The 14131-nt window shown below is 30.2% G+C and overlaps 1 protein-coding gene across 6 annotated transcripts in view; it reads right to left on the bottom strand.

Annotated features, from left to right (window-relative positions):
- The window catches only part of NBEA (neurobeachin), a 638449-nt gene that overhangs the window by 505480 nt on the left and 118838 nt on the right, over window positions 1-14131 (bottom strand). For all 6 annotated transcript variants that reach the window (XM_081293195.1, XM_081293196.1, XM_081293198.1 and 3 more), the window contains exons 9-10: window positions 11038-11235; window positions 10316-10449 (exon numbers count right to left, since the gene is read on the bottom strand). In XM_081293195.1, coding sequence (XP_081149321.1) covers window positions 10316-10449; window positions 11038-11235 — 332 coding nt within the window. The remainder of the gene's footprint in view (window positions 1-10315; window positions 10450-11037; window positions 11236-14131) is intronic.

Raw genomic sequence — 14131 nt, 5'->3', positions numbered from 1 at the left:
TAATTTGACAAATTCACACACTTAATCACAGTTGACTATGACTGACACTGCAAACAGGATTATATTACAATAGCTCAATACCCATAATAAATGATGATAGGCTATCCCTCCAGAACCAGAAAACTGAAAGAGCCCCTTCTGAACAAGGCCTATTCAGTGTTCCTGTACTGAATTTTCCTGGTTATATTAAGACTGTTATCTTCCTTTCCAATGAGAAGGAAGCAATTATTTAGGGCATATTAATGCAGATTCATGAGAACAAACAAGACTCAATTGCTTATAGTTTTCCCCCATAATTTTCTAATAGCTTGTTTGCCTCTAACTACTTTCAGTATCTATGGCTGCAACAATGAGGTGCAGATTCAGTACCCATCCTCCACACCAAAATACTAAAGCTTTAATGCCTAACATATTAAATATAAAATCTTACTTACTCTTCCTTCTCTGCGTTACAATTACTCACTGCCCCATATCAACTACACTATTCTAGTTATATAAAAATTGACATGATAAAAACTAAAAATGTCTCATAAAAATTCTTGTTTCATAAATCTTCATTTCACCTTTATGTAAATGGATTAAAGTCTGTAAGTTTCCTTGGACAAATTTCCTTGGTTATACTATCTCTTCTTATATGAGGCAAAAGAAAGTCTCATTTTGCTTTCATTTTCATTCTGTATATTCTGTCCAAGTTTCTGGGGGTTGATCCTCACTAAAGTATATAACCTTGCTTCTCATAAATGTCTATATTCTGACTGCAATACTGATGAACATCATGACTTCTTTTAAGGTTCTGAAGTTGTTTGTGATCTTACACAATCACAAAAACAAGAAATTCTTGCCTCCTATTAAAAATAAGGTTCATCTTCAAACTGCTATCACGTGATATAAAAAAATCTTTCCTATTTTTGAAGAGTTGACACACAAGAAGAAAAGAAAACTTGATGCAATGGAAAGAAAATATTATGCGTAGTACTGGTATGCTCCAAATTTTTTCTCGCATGCCTGAAGCATATTGTCATTCCTGTGTATTTGCCAGATGTGTAACGGATGCAAGCATGATAAAAAAGAAGCTTTCTCATCAGCATGTTATTTTGATGATATTTTACATAACTTAATATCATTTACAACTATCTTTTGCTACTGGTAACAATTTGTAACAGTTGTTTAAAAATTCATTTGCAAACAGAAAGCCATAATAATATTAATTGTAACTCATGGTTTGTCCATAGTAGCAGTCAATTTCCCTTCCAAATACAATACTTTAAAACTGATATATAAAAACACAACATCTGTACATATCATTGGGAAAACCATGTAATGTTTTCAATACATCTATACATTTTATAATGTTTAAATCAGGCAAAACATTTCTGTCTCCTCAAACATTTATCATCTCTTTATGGTAAAAACACTCAAAATCCTTTCTTCTATCTTTTTCAAACATAAAATACAGTATCATATTCACTGTCACCTTACTATGCAATACCACACCAGAACGTTTTACTCCTATTTCATTGTACTTTAGGGCACACCCACTAATTTTGTGATGAGTAGCCTTCTCCAACAGGAGTCTCTAAAGTTTCATCATAAAAAAATCAGGCACCAACTTGGGGAAGAAAATATTGTAAAATATGTACTTAATATTTTAAAAAAACTATTAAAAATAAGGTTCATCTTCAAACTGTTATCACGTGATATAAAAAAATCTTCTCTATTTTTGAAGAGTTGACACACAAGAAGAGAAAACTGGATGCAATGGAAAGAAAGTATTATGCGCAGTACTGGTATGCTCCAAATTTTCTCTTGTATGCCTGAAGCATATTGTCACTCCTGTGTATTTGCCAGATGTGTAACGGATGCAAGCACGATTAAAAAAAAAACCTTTCACTTCTTCTAGAAAACCATTAATAAATGCTCAGATTAAACTAATTTTCAGGAATACGTATTCAAAAAAGAATGTGATTTCAAGATGCTAAGTCTATTCATCCACAATGTCAATAAAAATCTTTAAAAAACAGATTCAGAGTTTTTTTTTTCAAAATTGAACTACTTTATATACTTCGTTGTAATTTGTCTTTATTAATGGGAAAGTTTTAAAGAACTCTGAATCTGTTTTTTAAAGATTTTTATTGACATTGTGGATGAACAGACTTAGCATCATGCTGTATACATGTAATACAAATTGTAATGCATTCTGCTCTCATTTTTTTAAATCAATAAAAAATAAAAATAAAGTAGTTCAAATTCAATAATATTTTCATCAAAAATATCACAGAAAATGCTAGAATTAAAATAAAAATAACTAAATCTATGATTTGTATAGAAATCAAACTCTAGTAAGCATATGTCAATACTCTCCTGAGATAGAAAGTCACCAGAAAAATAGATCTTCTGCTATTAGCCAATGAATTATTGAGGGTTAAGTGCATGAGACTTTCTTCTGTGTCTCCAGCAGAAATCTATCTGCAAGGCATTTATGTACGTGTGTGTGTGTGTGTGTGTGTGTGTGAGAGTGTGTGTATTTGTTCAACATTTTATATCATAAGTTCACTTTCAAGGCAGTTTTTTTCAAAGATTCCTTTTATAAGGAGCCCTATTTATGAATCTGAATGATCAATGTGAGGATCTGCCATCTGATACTGGATCCTCATCAAAGCTAGACAGAGACATGCTTGGAAGGGACTATGTATGTCTCTAGTCTAGTCTCTTTACTACTGAATAAAATTCTAAAGGCACCAAGTCCCATATCTCCTAGCACAACTATAAAAAGATATTTGTGACCAACTGCATACACGTATATAATATTTATCTTCTAAATTCATCTCACAAGAAATAGTCAGTGCTAAATTGATTACCTATGGTTTCCTGACTACTCATCCTAGCCTACTAGAATTTCTTATATTCTTAAATCTGCTTAACAATCAGGCCTTCAACTATACTAAAGATGTCTAGTTAGTGTTCTTGGATTTCAAAATTACAAGAAATACATACTGAATATGCAAACTGCTTTGAGTCAACTTTACTTTCAAAAAGGATAATATCTACCTACCCTCCATACTTCTTCCAGCTGAGCCTTATGACCTGCCTTCCAATTTTAACTTCAGCTATCTTGTAATAATAACTACAAAGTACAGATTTAAAGGCAGAGATTTTGCTGATAACACGTGCAGAGGAAGGTATTAACCTTAATTTTCCATCACATCAATAAGACCACATTCAAGCTACCTATTACTGTAAAAAAAAAGTAAAATCAAAGTGATCCTTCCATATTTCTAAATGTTGGGTAACCCAAAAGAGATCCTTAATAATGTCACCTGAAATAATAAGTATGATAGTTGGACTACAGGGCCAAAACTTATATGCATGTTCTGGATATGAAACTAACCAAATTTTTAAGAGAATTTATAAGATACCTGACCCCTAAGAAAATAATTCAAAGATACCTCCTCTGCATCAGGAAACCAGTGAAAGGGACCTTTTACTTGTTCTGAAAACTGTAGAGTATAGACAGAAACAACAGTCTATCCCCATACAAAAAGGTGTACTCCAATGTAGTCATTACAGATTACTTCAACTTTTTAATAAAGGATCAGTACAACTGATGCTATAGAAAATTTATAACTCTAGACATGCAGCATGTACTGACTCTCCTGTAGGAAGAATGTATAAAACAATAATAAATTAAGTGAGATGAATTCATTATTATTTGTATAGAGTTATATAGAGTTCATCAATTTGTGAAGGAAGTCAAAATTTTGGAAAACATTTTAGAACAGGTTGATTATGTCAACTTTCTTTGTAGATAAAAAAATGTAACAATGGTGAATTACTTTATATTATTTCAATGGTTAAAATAAATGATATTATTCTAGCCAGCAAATGAAGAATTTGTACTCATTTAGATAAAAAGATAATTAGCCATGCATTCTATATCAGAGTATTCACATTTGTATTAGAAAATTTAAAAAATTTTAAAAGTTAAAATAAAAAATTTGAAAATTTGAAAAAAACTGCTAAACTATTTGTAAACCAAAAATTGAGACCTATATTTGGGTCATTTGTTTTTACATGAGATGCTTTCTCTTTAAAGTCACATATTTGGATTTTGGTGTTTGAATGAATATATGATTTTTGTCTTTTAGTAATTAATGTGTAAAACCAGGTTTTATGGCTTGTTTTCACCTTACTTTATACTAACTATTGTTCTAGGGTTCTATTCACATTCTTGTGTTTTGAATATTTTTCTATATGTATTACATTACTTTACTCTTACTTTCACTAGTAAATTCAAGAGAATGCACATACACTGTTGTGAATTCTACTAGCTGTTACCTAAAAGATTTGTAAAAGCATTCCTTTTTTCCCATACCGGATTTGATATCAGAATCATCTCAAAGAAAACAAAATTTCCTTCTTAAAATTAACAGGTGATAAACTAATTAAATTTCTATATGTATCATAAACCATATTATTAGATTTCTTCCATAAAGACACAATTTAGTAAAAAGAAGTTGTCTGACAAAGGAGTAAAGGCTCCTTGAACTTTACATTATAATTTCCCTAGGTTTAAGACAGAATAGTTAAATGTGTTTTATTTTTCACTCCTTAAATTATTTTGCACACTAAATTCAATATAAATTTTATTTCATTCTAGTTAAATCTCACTGAACAAATTATTTTCTCCTCTAATTCTTATAGCATATGTGCATAAAATGCATTTTTATGTCCCACGTTTCATATCAAAAATGATTTCATCATTGCCAAGATAGTAAAATTTTTAACAAAGACAATCCAAATATGACTATTCAGCTCTAGTGTTACATCATTTCTGAAAAATATTTAAAAGTACAGGAAACATGAATGAATAAGCTATAGCCTGATAAAATATTTTCAATGATTTTCAAAATAAAAGTATTAATTATATTCTATATACCCAAGAGGAAAACCATAATTACAAACAGGTATTGACTTCTTTTGTCATGTATCATTTTTAAATCAGTGGGATTAAATGACATTACAGAATTTTAATAGTGTATATGTAATAGGCACTTTTTCCTGAATTAAAAATCAGAAAATATGGTTAGTCATTTTTATGTCTTCTGAAAAATAAAATTAAGGTATACGATAAATTATAAATATTTTCCAGGTAATTTTGTTGCTTTATACATGACAATAGTTCTAATCTTAACTATAACAAAATATTTAACTATTAAGGGGGTTAATTAATAATTAAGGGGCTGCACAATTCAAGTTAATTATTGGAATAACTTTGGTGAGTAACATAGTTTTAAGAAAGAGAATCATGATTTAAATTCTGTATATAAATTAATGAGGCATAAATTTTCACATGACAAGAGGACCCTTAATTTAACAGGATCATTGACATAAATACTTTCAATCTTTCAGGATGAGAATTCTGTCCAATCCTTTATTAAACTTTACATTATAATATTGAGTATCTGTGATTTTGAGAAAGTTATTCAATTTATTTCTTCCTTGTCAATAGCATAATTTGATAACACAATTAAAATACTTAAAATATTTTTATTGCCCTATAATTTATTCAGTTATATTTACATATTTTCAGAAACAATGCACTGCTGACATCACACAGTAATATTTGTTTGCCATTTTTTAAACATTTACTAAATTGGTAATGAAACTATCCTTGAAATGAAACAAATATAATAGCAGATACTCAATAAATGTCATATACTACTAGAACTTGACTACAGAGTATATAACAGAAAAGGATTTGAGTCAACGGTACACTTACCCATTGTACCACTCTAATAAGACTTTCTGTCAGTATACAAAATCAATTTACTTAAAAATCAATTTATTCCTTGGTCTCAGAAAATGTATATTTTTTCAAAGCAAAGTTCCCCTATGTCACACCATGCTGAAAATTTGTTTTGTTTTATATTGCCTATAGAATGTAAATATGTATGTTATTAAAATAAAAATTATCCTATGTAAGGATATGCTATTGCAACCAATATATATAATCACCCAACTCAAAGGAAAATGAAATTACTATTTAATTTTTTGAGTCATTGACAGACAAAATATAAAAGATATAATGTCATTTCAGATTTGAAATTAAGTTTCTTCAATTATTTATTAATCATCTGTTTGACTTTTCACTATTAAATAAATATCAAATATTTAGTGAAAGGCATTTTAATTTATTGATCTCCATACTAAGAGGATTGAGCGGAATTAACTATTTCAATATAAAACAAGACTAGTCCCTAAGGAAGGACAAAACATCCAAATAGCCTTGGACATTTTGGAGATTTAATCAAGATGATCGAAACTAAATCTAAATAGGGTGAAGTCACAACAGTACTATACTTTGGCCTAAGTTACTTGATGAAACTAGATCACATAAAAAATACTGTTTTGCCACAAGTTATTTGACTCAGTTTAATACCATTCATCTACTAATTAGTTTCTGAAAAATAATAAAGGCTATATACTTTTACTTAAAGGCAATAAATAATATTATTTAAGAAGATTTAAATTCTACAGGGAAGCTAAGTTCAATAACCAATTAAGTTGAAATCATCTAAAACCTTTCCAGGCTTCTATGACTTTATGTTGACTTCCACACTTGAGTTAACACATACTTCAATTCTAAGCCATTACATCTAGAAAATGTGGATCGTTTAAAACCAGTTATACAAGTCCTATTTAATAAAAAATAAGTGATTCTTCAATGTAAACAGTATCATCATTAGAAAGAAGACTCAGAATGAGCACTACACTGCTGGGTATATAGCTCAGTTGGTAGAGTGCTTGCCTTGCATGCACAAGGCCCTGGGATTGATCCCCAGCACCCCAAAAAATTAAACAAACAAACAAACAAAAAAAGAGCATTACAGCTACTTATTCCTTAAGGATTGGCCATAAGTAATATTTTAAATGTAAACCTACAGTATTTAGATAGAACCTTGTAGGATCACTTATCTCACTGTCATAATAATTAAAATCAGAATGTACTTAGTGCTTCCTGTATGTGATCTATATATTTTATTGCACTTAGTATAAACAGTTCTTTCACTACTATTCCAGTTATGTAATGGTCAAAATTAAGGTACAAACAATATAAAAATTCTTTAATAATCAACATTAAGCTCAGGATTTTAATCCAAATAGTCTTACTTAAGTCCAAGTATAGAGTAACAACTATAATATGTAGGATTCAAAGCAATTCAAAGCCACAAAAATTCTCCTGCACATATAAAACCCATCCTCAGAGGATCCAGAAAACAAGATCACTACCTTTCAATAAATTATTTTACTTATAAATCTCCTATATTTACTAAAATGTCATCAAAGTTGATAGATATGGTACACTTGTGCCAAGAAAGGTAAGGTTTATGGAAACAGTAGGCTGTTTCATTAAAAAGGACTTCTTAATGGGTGAGGGTGTAATTCAGTGAAAGAGTGCTTGCCTCACATGCAGGAGGCCATGGATTCAATTCCTAGTACCTTAAAAAAAAAAAAAAACTACTTAGTAAAATGCATGGAAAATAAAATGCTTCAGCTTGAAACAGAGAAGGCAGAGTAAACTTATTTTAAAGCTTCACTCAATTTCTCCAAAAAGTAAGTGAAAATTGGAGAATATTGCAAAGTTCTATCATGTATTTATTATGCAAAGAAGGGTATGTTGTTGAATTTTCTCTGGAAGATTTAAAAACTTCAAAGTGATTCTCATCCATCTAGAACAATTCAATATTGACTAAAACTAAGATGGTACATCTACTTCAAGGTTGCATTTATCTTTATCTTTATAAATTGATGATATAAGCATAAAACACAAAATTCTATAAACCCTTGCATGGTTAAGAATCTATATTCTTTTTTAAAAAAAAAAAAACCTTGTTAGTTGTAGATGGACACACTATCTTTATTTCTTTTATTTAATTACTTATTTTTGTGTGGTGCTGAGGATCCAACCCAGTGCCTCACACATGCTAAGCAAGCACTCTACTACTGGGCTACAACCTCAGCCAAAGGTTGAGGTTCTTACCAACTTGCTTTCTTTTATATTATTTATTAATGTAATTATTTTGAAGCACTGGAGATTGAATCTAGGGCCTCAAGCACAGGAGGCAAGTGTTTACCACTGAGTTACATCCCCAGCCCTCACAATTTGTTTTTAACATTTTAAAAAATAAAAGACTCTATCACTGATGCACATACTTTTCTATACTGGCCCTTTTCAAGCCTTGAAATAACAAAAGAGTACATGACTCATACACACAATTTTCCACAAAAGAGTAAACCTTTTGCCCAGATATCAAGGGTCATAAAAGAATGAAAAACTAATAGATAAGAACTCAAAATATCATGTAACTATATTATAAAGCAGCTTAGAATTGGATATGGATTATTACTAAAAAGGAGAGTGATACCATTCCTATTATACATATTAGCTATAAATTAAGAACATAATACACATTACTAAAAATTTTGAAATTAGAAATTAATTGTAAGGAAATAAGGCAAATGATCAAAAGGAACTGAAAGCAAACAAATCTAACAAAATCACTGTGCTTATTCCTTTCACTGTCTTCTATCTCCTTGATGAAATAAATTCAATTTAAGTATCAAAATATAATGTAAATACCAAAGTGAGCTTTGAAGATGAGTAGTAAAAAAAAAAAAAAAAAAAAACCTATGGATCCTGGATGAACAGACTAGATTACCTTTTGAATATGATTTCAGAACTAAGATTTTATAATAGTTCTTCATGAAAAAATAAATTCCTGTGATAACTTATTCATAAAATTTCAAACTGTATAATCTTTCTAAACCGTCTCTTCCCTAAGTAACAAAATCTAATTCAGGTTAAAAAATTAATATATATTTCATATTAATTCATAAATAATATATAAATTACAAATAATTTTCTCTAATTTATCTTCATAGCACTTACTATCTTTTTTTGAGTTATTGATCATAATGTATCCTGGTTCACCTACATTAAAAATAGCAAAATATTTTGAATATAAATCCAGAACTATAAATTAAAGTCTTATTTTTCCATTATACTGATCTGCCTCCCAATGAAATTATTTAAGATCACATAGCAAAGTAGTATTGCAGCAGGACATAACCTCAGGATTCTCATTCAAAGCTATTAAATTCCAAAATGCCAGCCTTTACACTATTTGAGGTAAAACAAAACATGACCAACCCACAGATGGGAGCTGAATATCGTAAATGCACTGGTCATATTTATATTCATTTACATTTCAGATTATACTTTACACAAAGACTGTCCCAATAGAGGAACAATATTATTAGCAAAACTCAAATAGAATGTCATTAACAGGTAAATTAGTTAATATAAGGAATTCATGTATTTCATTTCTTGGATCTTGAATTTTTCCTATAGCTTCATTCATTCGTTTATTCCATCAATTAAAAATTGGATGTGTGTGTGTGTGTGTGTGTGTGTGTGTGCGCGCGCGCGCGCACATGCACGTGTATGTACATACTAGTAAGCATTCCTAAATTACTTTTAGATTCATATTTAATGTTTTCTATGTAATTTGTCCTTCAAAATCCAAAAGCATATTGTAAATAGTAAAAATCACTGTCATAATTTATATTTAATGTCATATATATACATAAATTCTAACATATGACATTAAATTAGAATTTGATGGAAAAGGTACTTTTCATAAAAATAAGAGATTCTCAACCCCATTAAAATATCTCATTTTTATATAAACACACATATGACACTAGCTATATCTGAGTCCTCAAAAATGAAGATATATAAAAAATTTTAAAAAAGAATAAAATGACTAGAAAAAAAATGAAGATAATTGAAGAAAACCTAATGTCAATTAACACTGTACTAATTTTAGGTAATGATAACAGCATTATAAAATAACATCATTCTTTAAGATATAAATTATGTAATAACTTATAAATTAGTATAAAATAGTATTTTGAGGAATAAACTTGATCTTAGCAATTTTCTACAATCTGAGAAGGAAAACTCTGAGCATGTACAGTGGATGAGGTTAGAGGTGAGAATTTTCCTCAACATAACTAATAATCATTATGCTACACCTAATAAGAATTTGTTTTTTACCCTCAAGGAAGATATTCCTTTATGGTAATCAGAATATGTTATATACTTTTATATTGAGTAAATAGATATCTGCCTTAATTCTAAACAAATTTTTACTACTATGTCAAAGACAAAACCTGAGTATACAATGCAATGAGGATACAATGTAAATCTAAGTGTGTAAAACATACCGGCAACTGTACACAGAAAACTTACCAGACAGTTGTTTCCACTTGACTGTCATTGAGCTGCCGATTATCCAGTTGGGCAAAAAGTGGAAAAAGGACTTGAATCCCTCCAATTGAATGAATTGCACTATGAATTGAATGTGTTACTATTGCTTTCACATCCTACATTCAAAAACAAAAATGTTTATTAAACTTCTATAGCATACTTTTCATCACTGTTTCTTTCTTCCAAATAACTTTCTTTACAAGAGAATTAAACAATAAAGTTTGACATTTTAAGAACCCTCAGTTATATAGTTTTGATACTTATATAAAGTAAGAAATTTGAGATACTTTTGCTAATCATTTTTAAATGTGAAATCTTATGTTGAGAGATATTTACACTGAAAACATAAAGTTAAAATCAAATGTTATTTTAGAATAACAGATATTGCTAATGGAGTTAAAGACATTCAGGTAAATTTTATGCTGGAGAGTAATACATTCTTAAAGTATATTTTGATATCTAACAAATATACGTTCAGGTAATCAATAGATATTATTTCATAGGACACAGAGATTCAAGATAACAGAACAGATTTCAAAGTAAGGAGACAAGATCAAGGTAAAGTATTTTGTCAAAAACAAGAAAAAAGTACAGAATCTGAAAACAGAAACAGAAATGGTAGGTTTATAAATAAGCAATGTTTAATGTATAAAGATACCATCAATGCTGATAAGAACATGAAAACTAAGCTACCATTCACCCACCTGGAGCATTAGAGCATGTGGGGAATGCACAAAAATTGATGAATTTTCCTTTGGTGATGATTCCAGGCATAGCTGAGCATCAGTAGCCTTAGCATTATATGTAAAGGCAATACTACTTGCAAGTTTTCCATCATATAAAACCTGTTTATGGTGTTCTGCCAAATGAATATCACTCTCTGATTTAAACTTGAAAGTACTCTGAAAAAAAAATTTAAGTAAATACTCCTTTAAAGGTAACACAGTAAATTTCTGAAATTTTAGAGCAGAGAAAAAACTATAATAATAAACAATTATTGATTTATTATATTAAAATGCTGACACTAATTATCTTTTTGTTATTAAGAAAATCATTTAACTAACATGACCCAAACTACCTTACTCTAATATTAATGTTGAGGTTAAACCAAATGTTCAAAACTCAAGTTCTTGTGGAAAGTAACCAGATATGCACATAAGTGGGCTAGATGGGGACCTACTCAAACCAGAGAGAAAAGGGATCTAAAAGTGGCCCATGTTCAAGTCAGTCATTGTACATTATTGCCAGTTCTCCCATATTTTTCAAGAGAAAATATGAAATCAGAATTTTTACATAAAATCGCCTAATTTTTAAATTTAATTCAAATACTTTAAAACACTGCAGATCAAATATGTCAGACTAACCTCAGGCAGTTTTCTACTACATAAAGTACTCTGAAAAAAAATTTTTTAAAAAAGTAAATACTCCTTTAAAAGTAACATAGTAAAATTCTGAAATTTTAGAGCAGAGAAAAAAACTACAATAATAAACAATTTGTTTTGGGCTTTCCATGTGTCTGGCATTAGATAGTGGTGCTACTTATTTTCTTATCCTCACTTCATTTCAATGAAAGTTTAAGTTTTATTATGACTCTAGTGAGTCATTCAAACTTAAACCTGAATATAAACTGTAAATTATGAGACATGGGCCAAAAAAATTGTATATATTTAGCTATGGAAGTTAATTTTTATATTTTCCACATAAAAATGCTTAGATATTTCAATATTATAATAAATGAAACTGTACTATTGGAATCAGACCTTTGTTCTTCACTCAAATGCAATGTAAAAATTTACTTTTCACTTCAAAGTAAAGTTCCTTTTTTTTAACTCATCAATTCACAGTCCCTTAACTATAGATAACAGGTTTAAAATATGTTCTCATTTAAAATAAAAATTCTGGTTTTTTATTTGTTCTTTTCAGATATACTGACAGTAGAGTATATTTTGACATATTATACATGCATGAAGTATAACTTATTCTAATTAGGATCACATTCTTGTGATTGTACATTATATGGAGTTACACTGATTCATATATGAACATAAAAAGTTATATCCAATTCTTTCTATTATCTTTCCTATTCTCATCCCTCCTCCTTCCCTTCATTCCCCTGTTAAATCCAGTGAACTTCTTCTTTTTCATTAGGCATTTTTTTAATTTTATTTTTTATTCTAATTTGTTATATATGACAGGAGATGCACTACAATTCATATTACACATATAGAACACAGTTTTTCATATCTCTAGTTGCATACAAAGTATATTCACACCATTCATGTCTTCATACGTGTACTTAGGGTAATGATGTCCATCTCATTCCACCATCTTTTTTACACCCCATTCCCCCTCCATTCCCCTCCATCCCCTTTGCCCTATCTAGAGTTCATCTAATCTTCCCATGCTTCCCCTCAAACCCCACTATGAATCAGCCTCCTTATATCAGAGAAAACATTTGACATTTGGTTTTGGGGGATTAGCTCACTTCACTTAGCATTATATTCTCTAACTCTATCCATTTTCCTGCAAATGTCATGGTTTTATTCTCTTTTATTGCTGAGTGATATTCCATTGTGTATGTATACCCCATTTTCTTTATCCATTCATCTACTGACAGGCATCTATGTTGGTTCCATGGTTCTGCTATTGTGAATTGTGCTGCAATAAACACTGATGTGGCTATGTCCATATAGTATACTGTTTTTAAATCCTTTGGGTGTACACCAAGGAATGGAATCACTGGGTCAAATGGTAGTTCTATTCCAAGTTTTCCAAGGAATCTCCATATTGCTTTCCATATTGGCTGCACTATTTTGCAGTCCCACCAGCAGTGTATGAGTGTGCCTTCCCCCACATCCTCGCCAACACTTATTGTTTTTGTGTTCTTGATAGATGCCATTCTGACTAAAATAAGATGAAATCTTAGAGTAGTTTTGATTTGCATTCCTCTAATTGCTGGAGATGTTGAACATTTTTCGTATATTTGTTGATTGATTGTATATCACCTTCTAAGAAGTGCCTATTCAGTTCCTTGGCCCATTTATTGATTGGCTTATTTGTTATTTTGGTGTTTAGCTTTTTGAGTTCTTCATTTACCCTAGAGATTAATGCTCTATCTGATGTGCAACTGGTAAAAATTTGCTCCCAAGCTGTAGGCTCTCTATTCACCTCAATGATTGTTTATTTTGCTGAGAAGAAGCTTTTTATTTTGAATCCATCCCATTTATTAATTCTTGATTTTAATTCTTGTGCTATAGGAGACTTCTTAAGGAAGTAGGGGCCTAATCTGATATGACAGAGATTGGGGCCAACTTTTTCTTCTATTAGAAGCAGGGTCTCTGGTTTAATTCCTAGGTCCTTGATCCACTTTGAGTTGAGTTTTGTACATGGTGAGAGATAGGGGTTTATCTATTCTTCCCTACAAAACTCTCTTATTGTGTATTAGCATCCACATATCAGAGAGAACATTTATTTGGCTTTTGGTTTTGAGGGATTGGCTTAATTCACTTAGCATGATAGTCACTAAATCCATCAACTTACTGGTGAATGGCAAAATATCTGAGTAATATTTCATTGTTTATAATATGCCACATTTTCTTAAACCCAGTCACCTGTTTATGGGCATCTAAGTTGCTTCCATAGTTTAGCTATTGTGAATGGAGCTGCTATAAACATTGTGTCACTGTTGTATGCTGATTTTAACATGGGTATATACCAAGGAATGGGATAACTGGGTCAAAGAGTTGTTCTGTTCCAAGTTTGCTGAGAAATCTCCATACTGCTTTCCAGACTGGTCAC

Source organism: Spermophilus citellus (assembly GCF_964194105.1).
Source record: "Spermophilus citellus genome assembly, chromosome: 1".
Taxonomy (NCBI): domain Eukaryota; kingdom Metazoa; phylum Chordata; class Mammalia; order Rodentia; family Sciuridae; genus Spermophilus; species Spermophilus citellus.
This window is presented reverse-complemented; position numbering and strand designations above follow the sequence as displayed.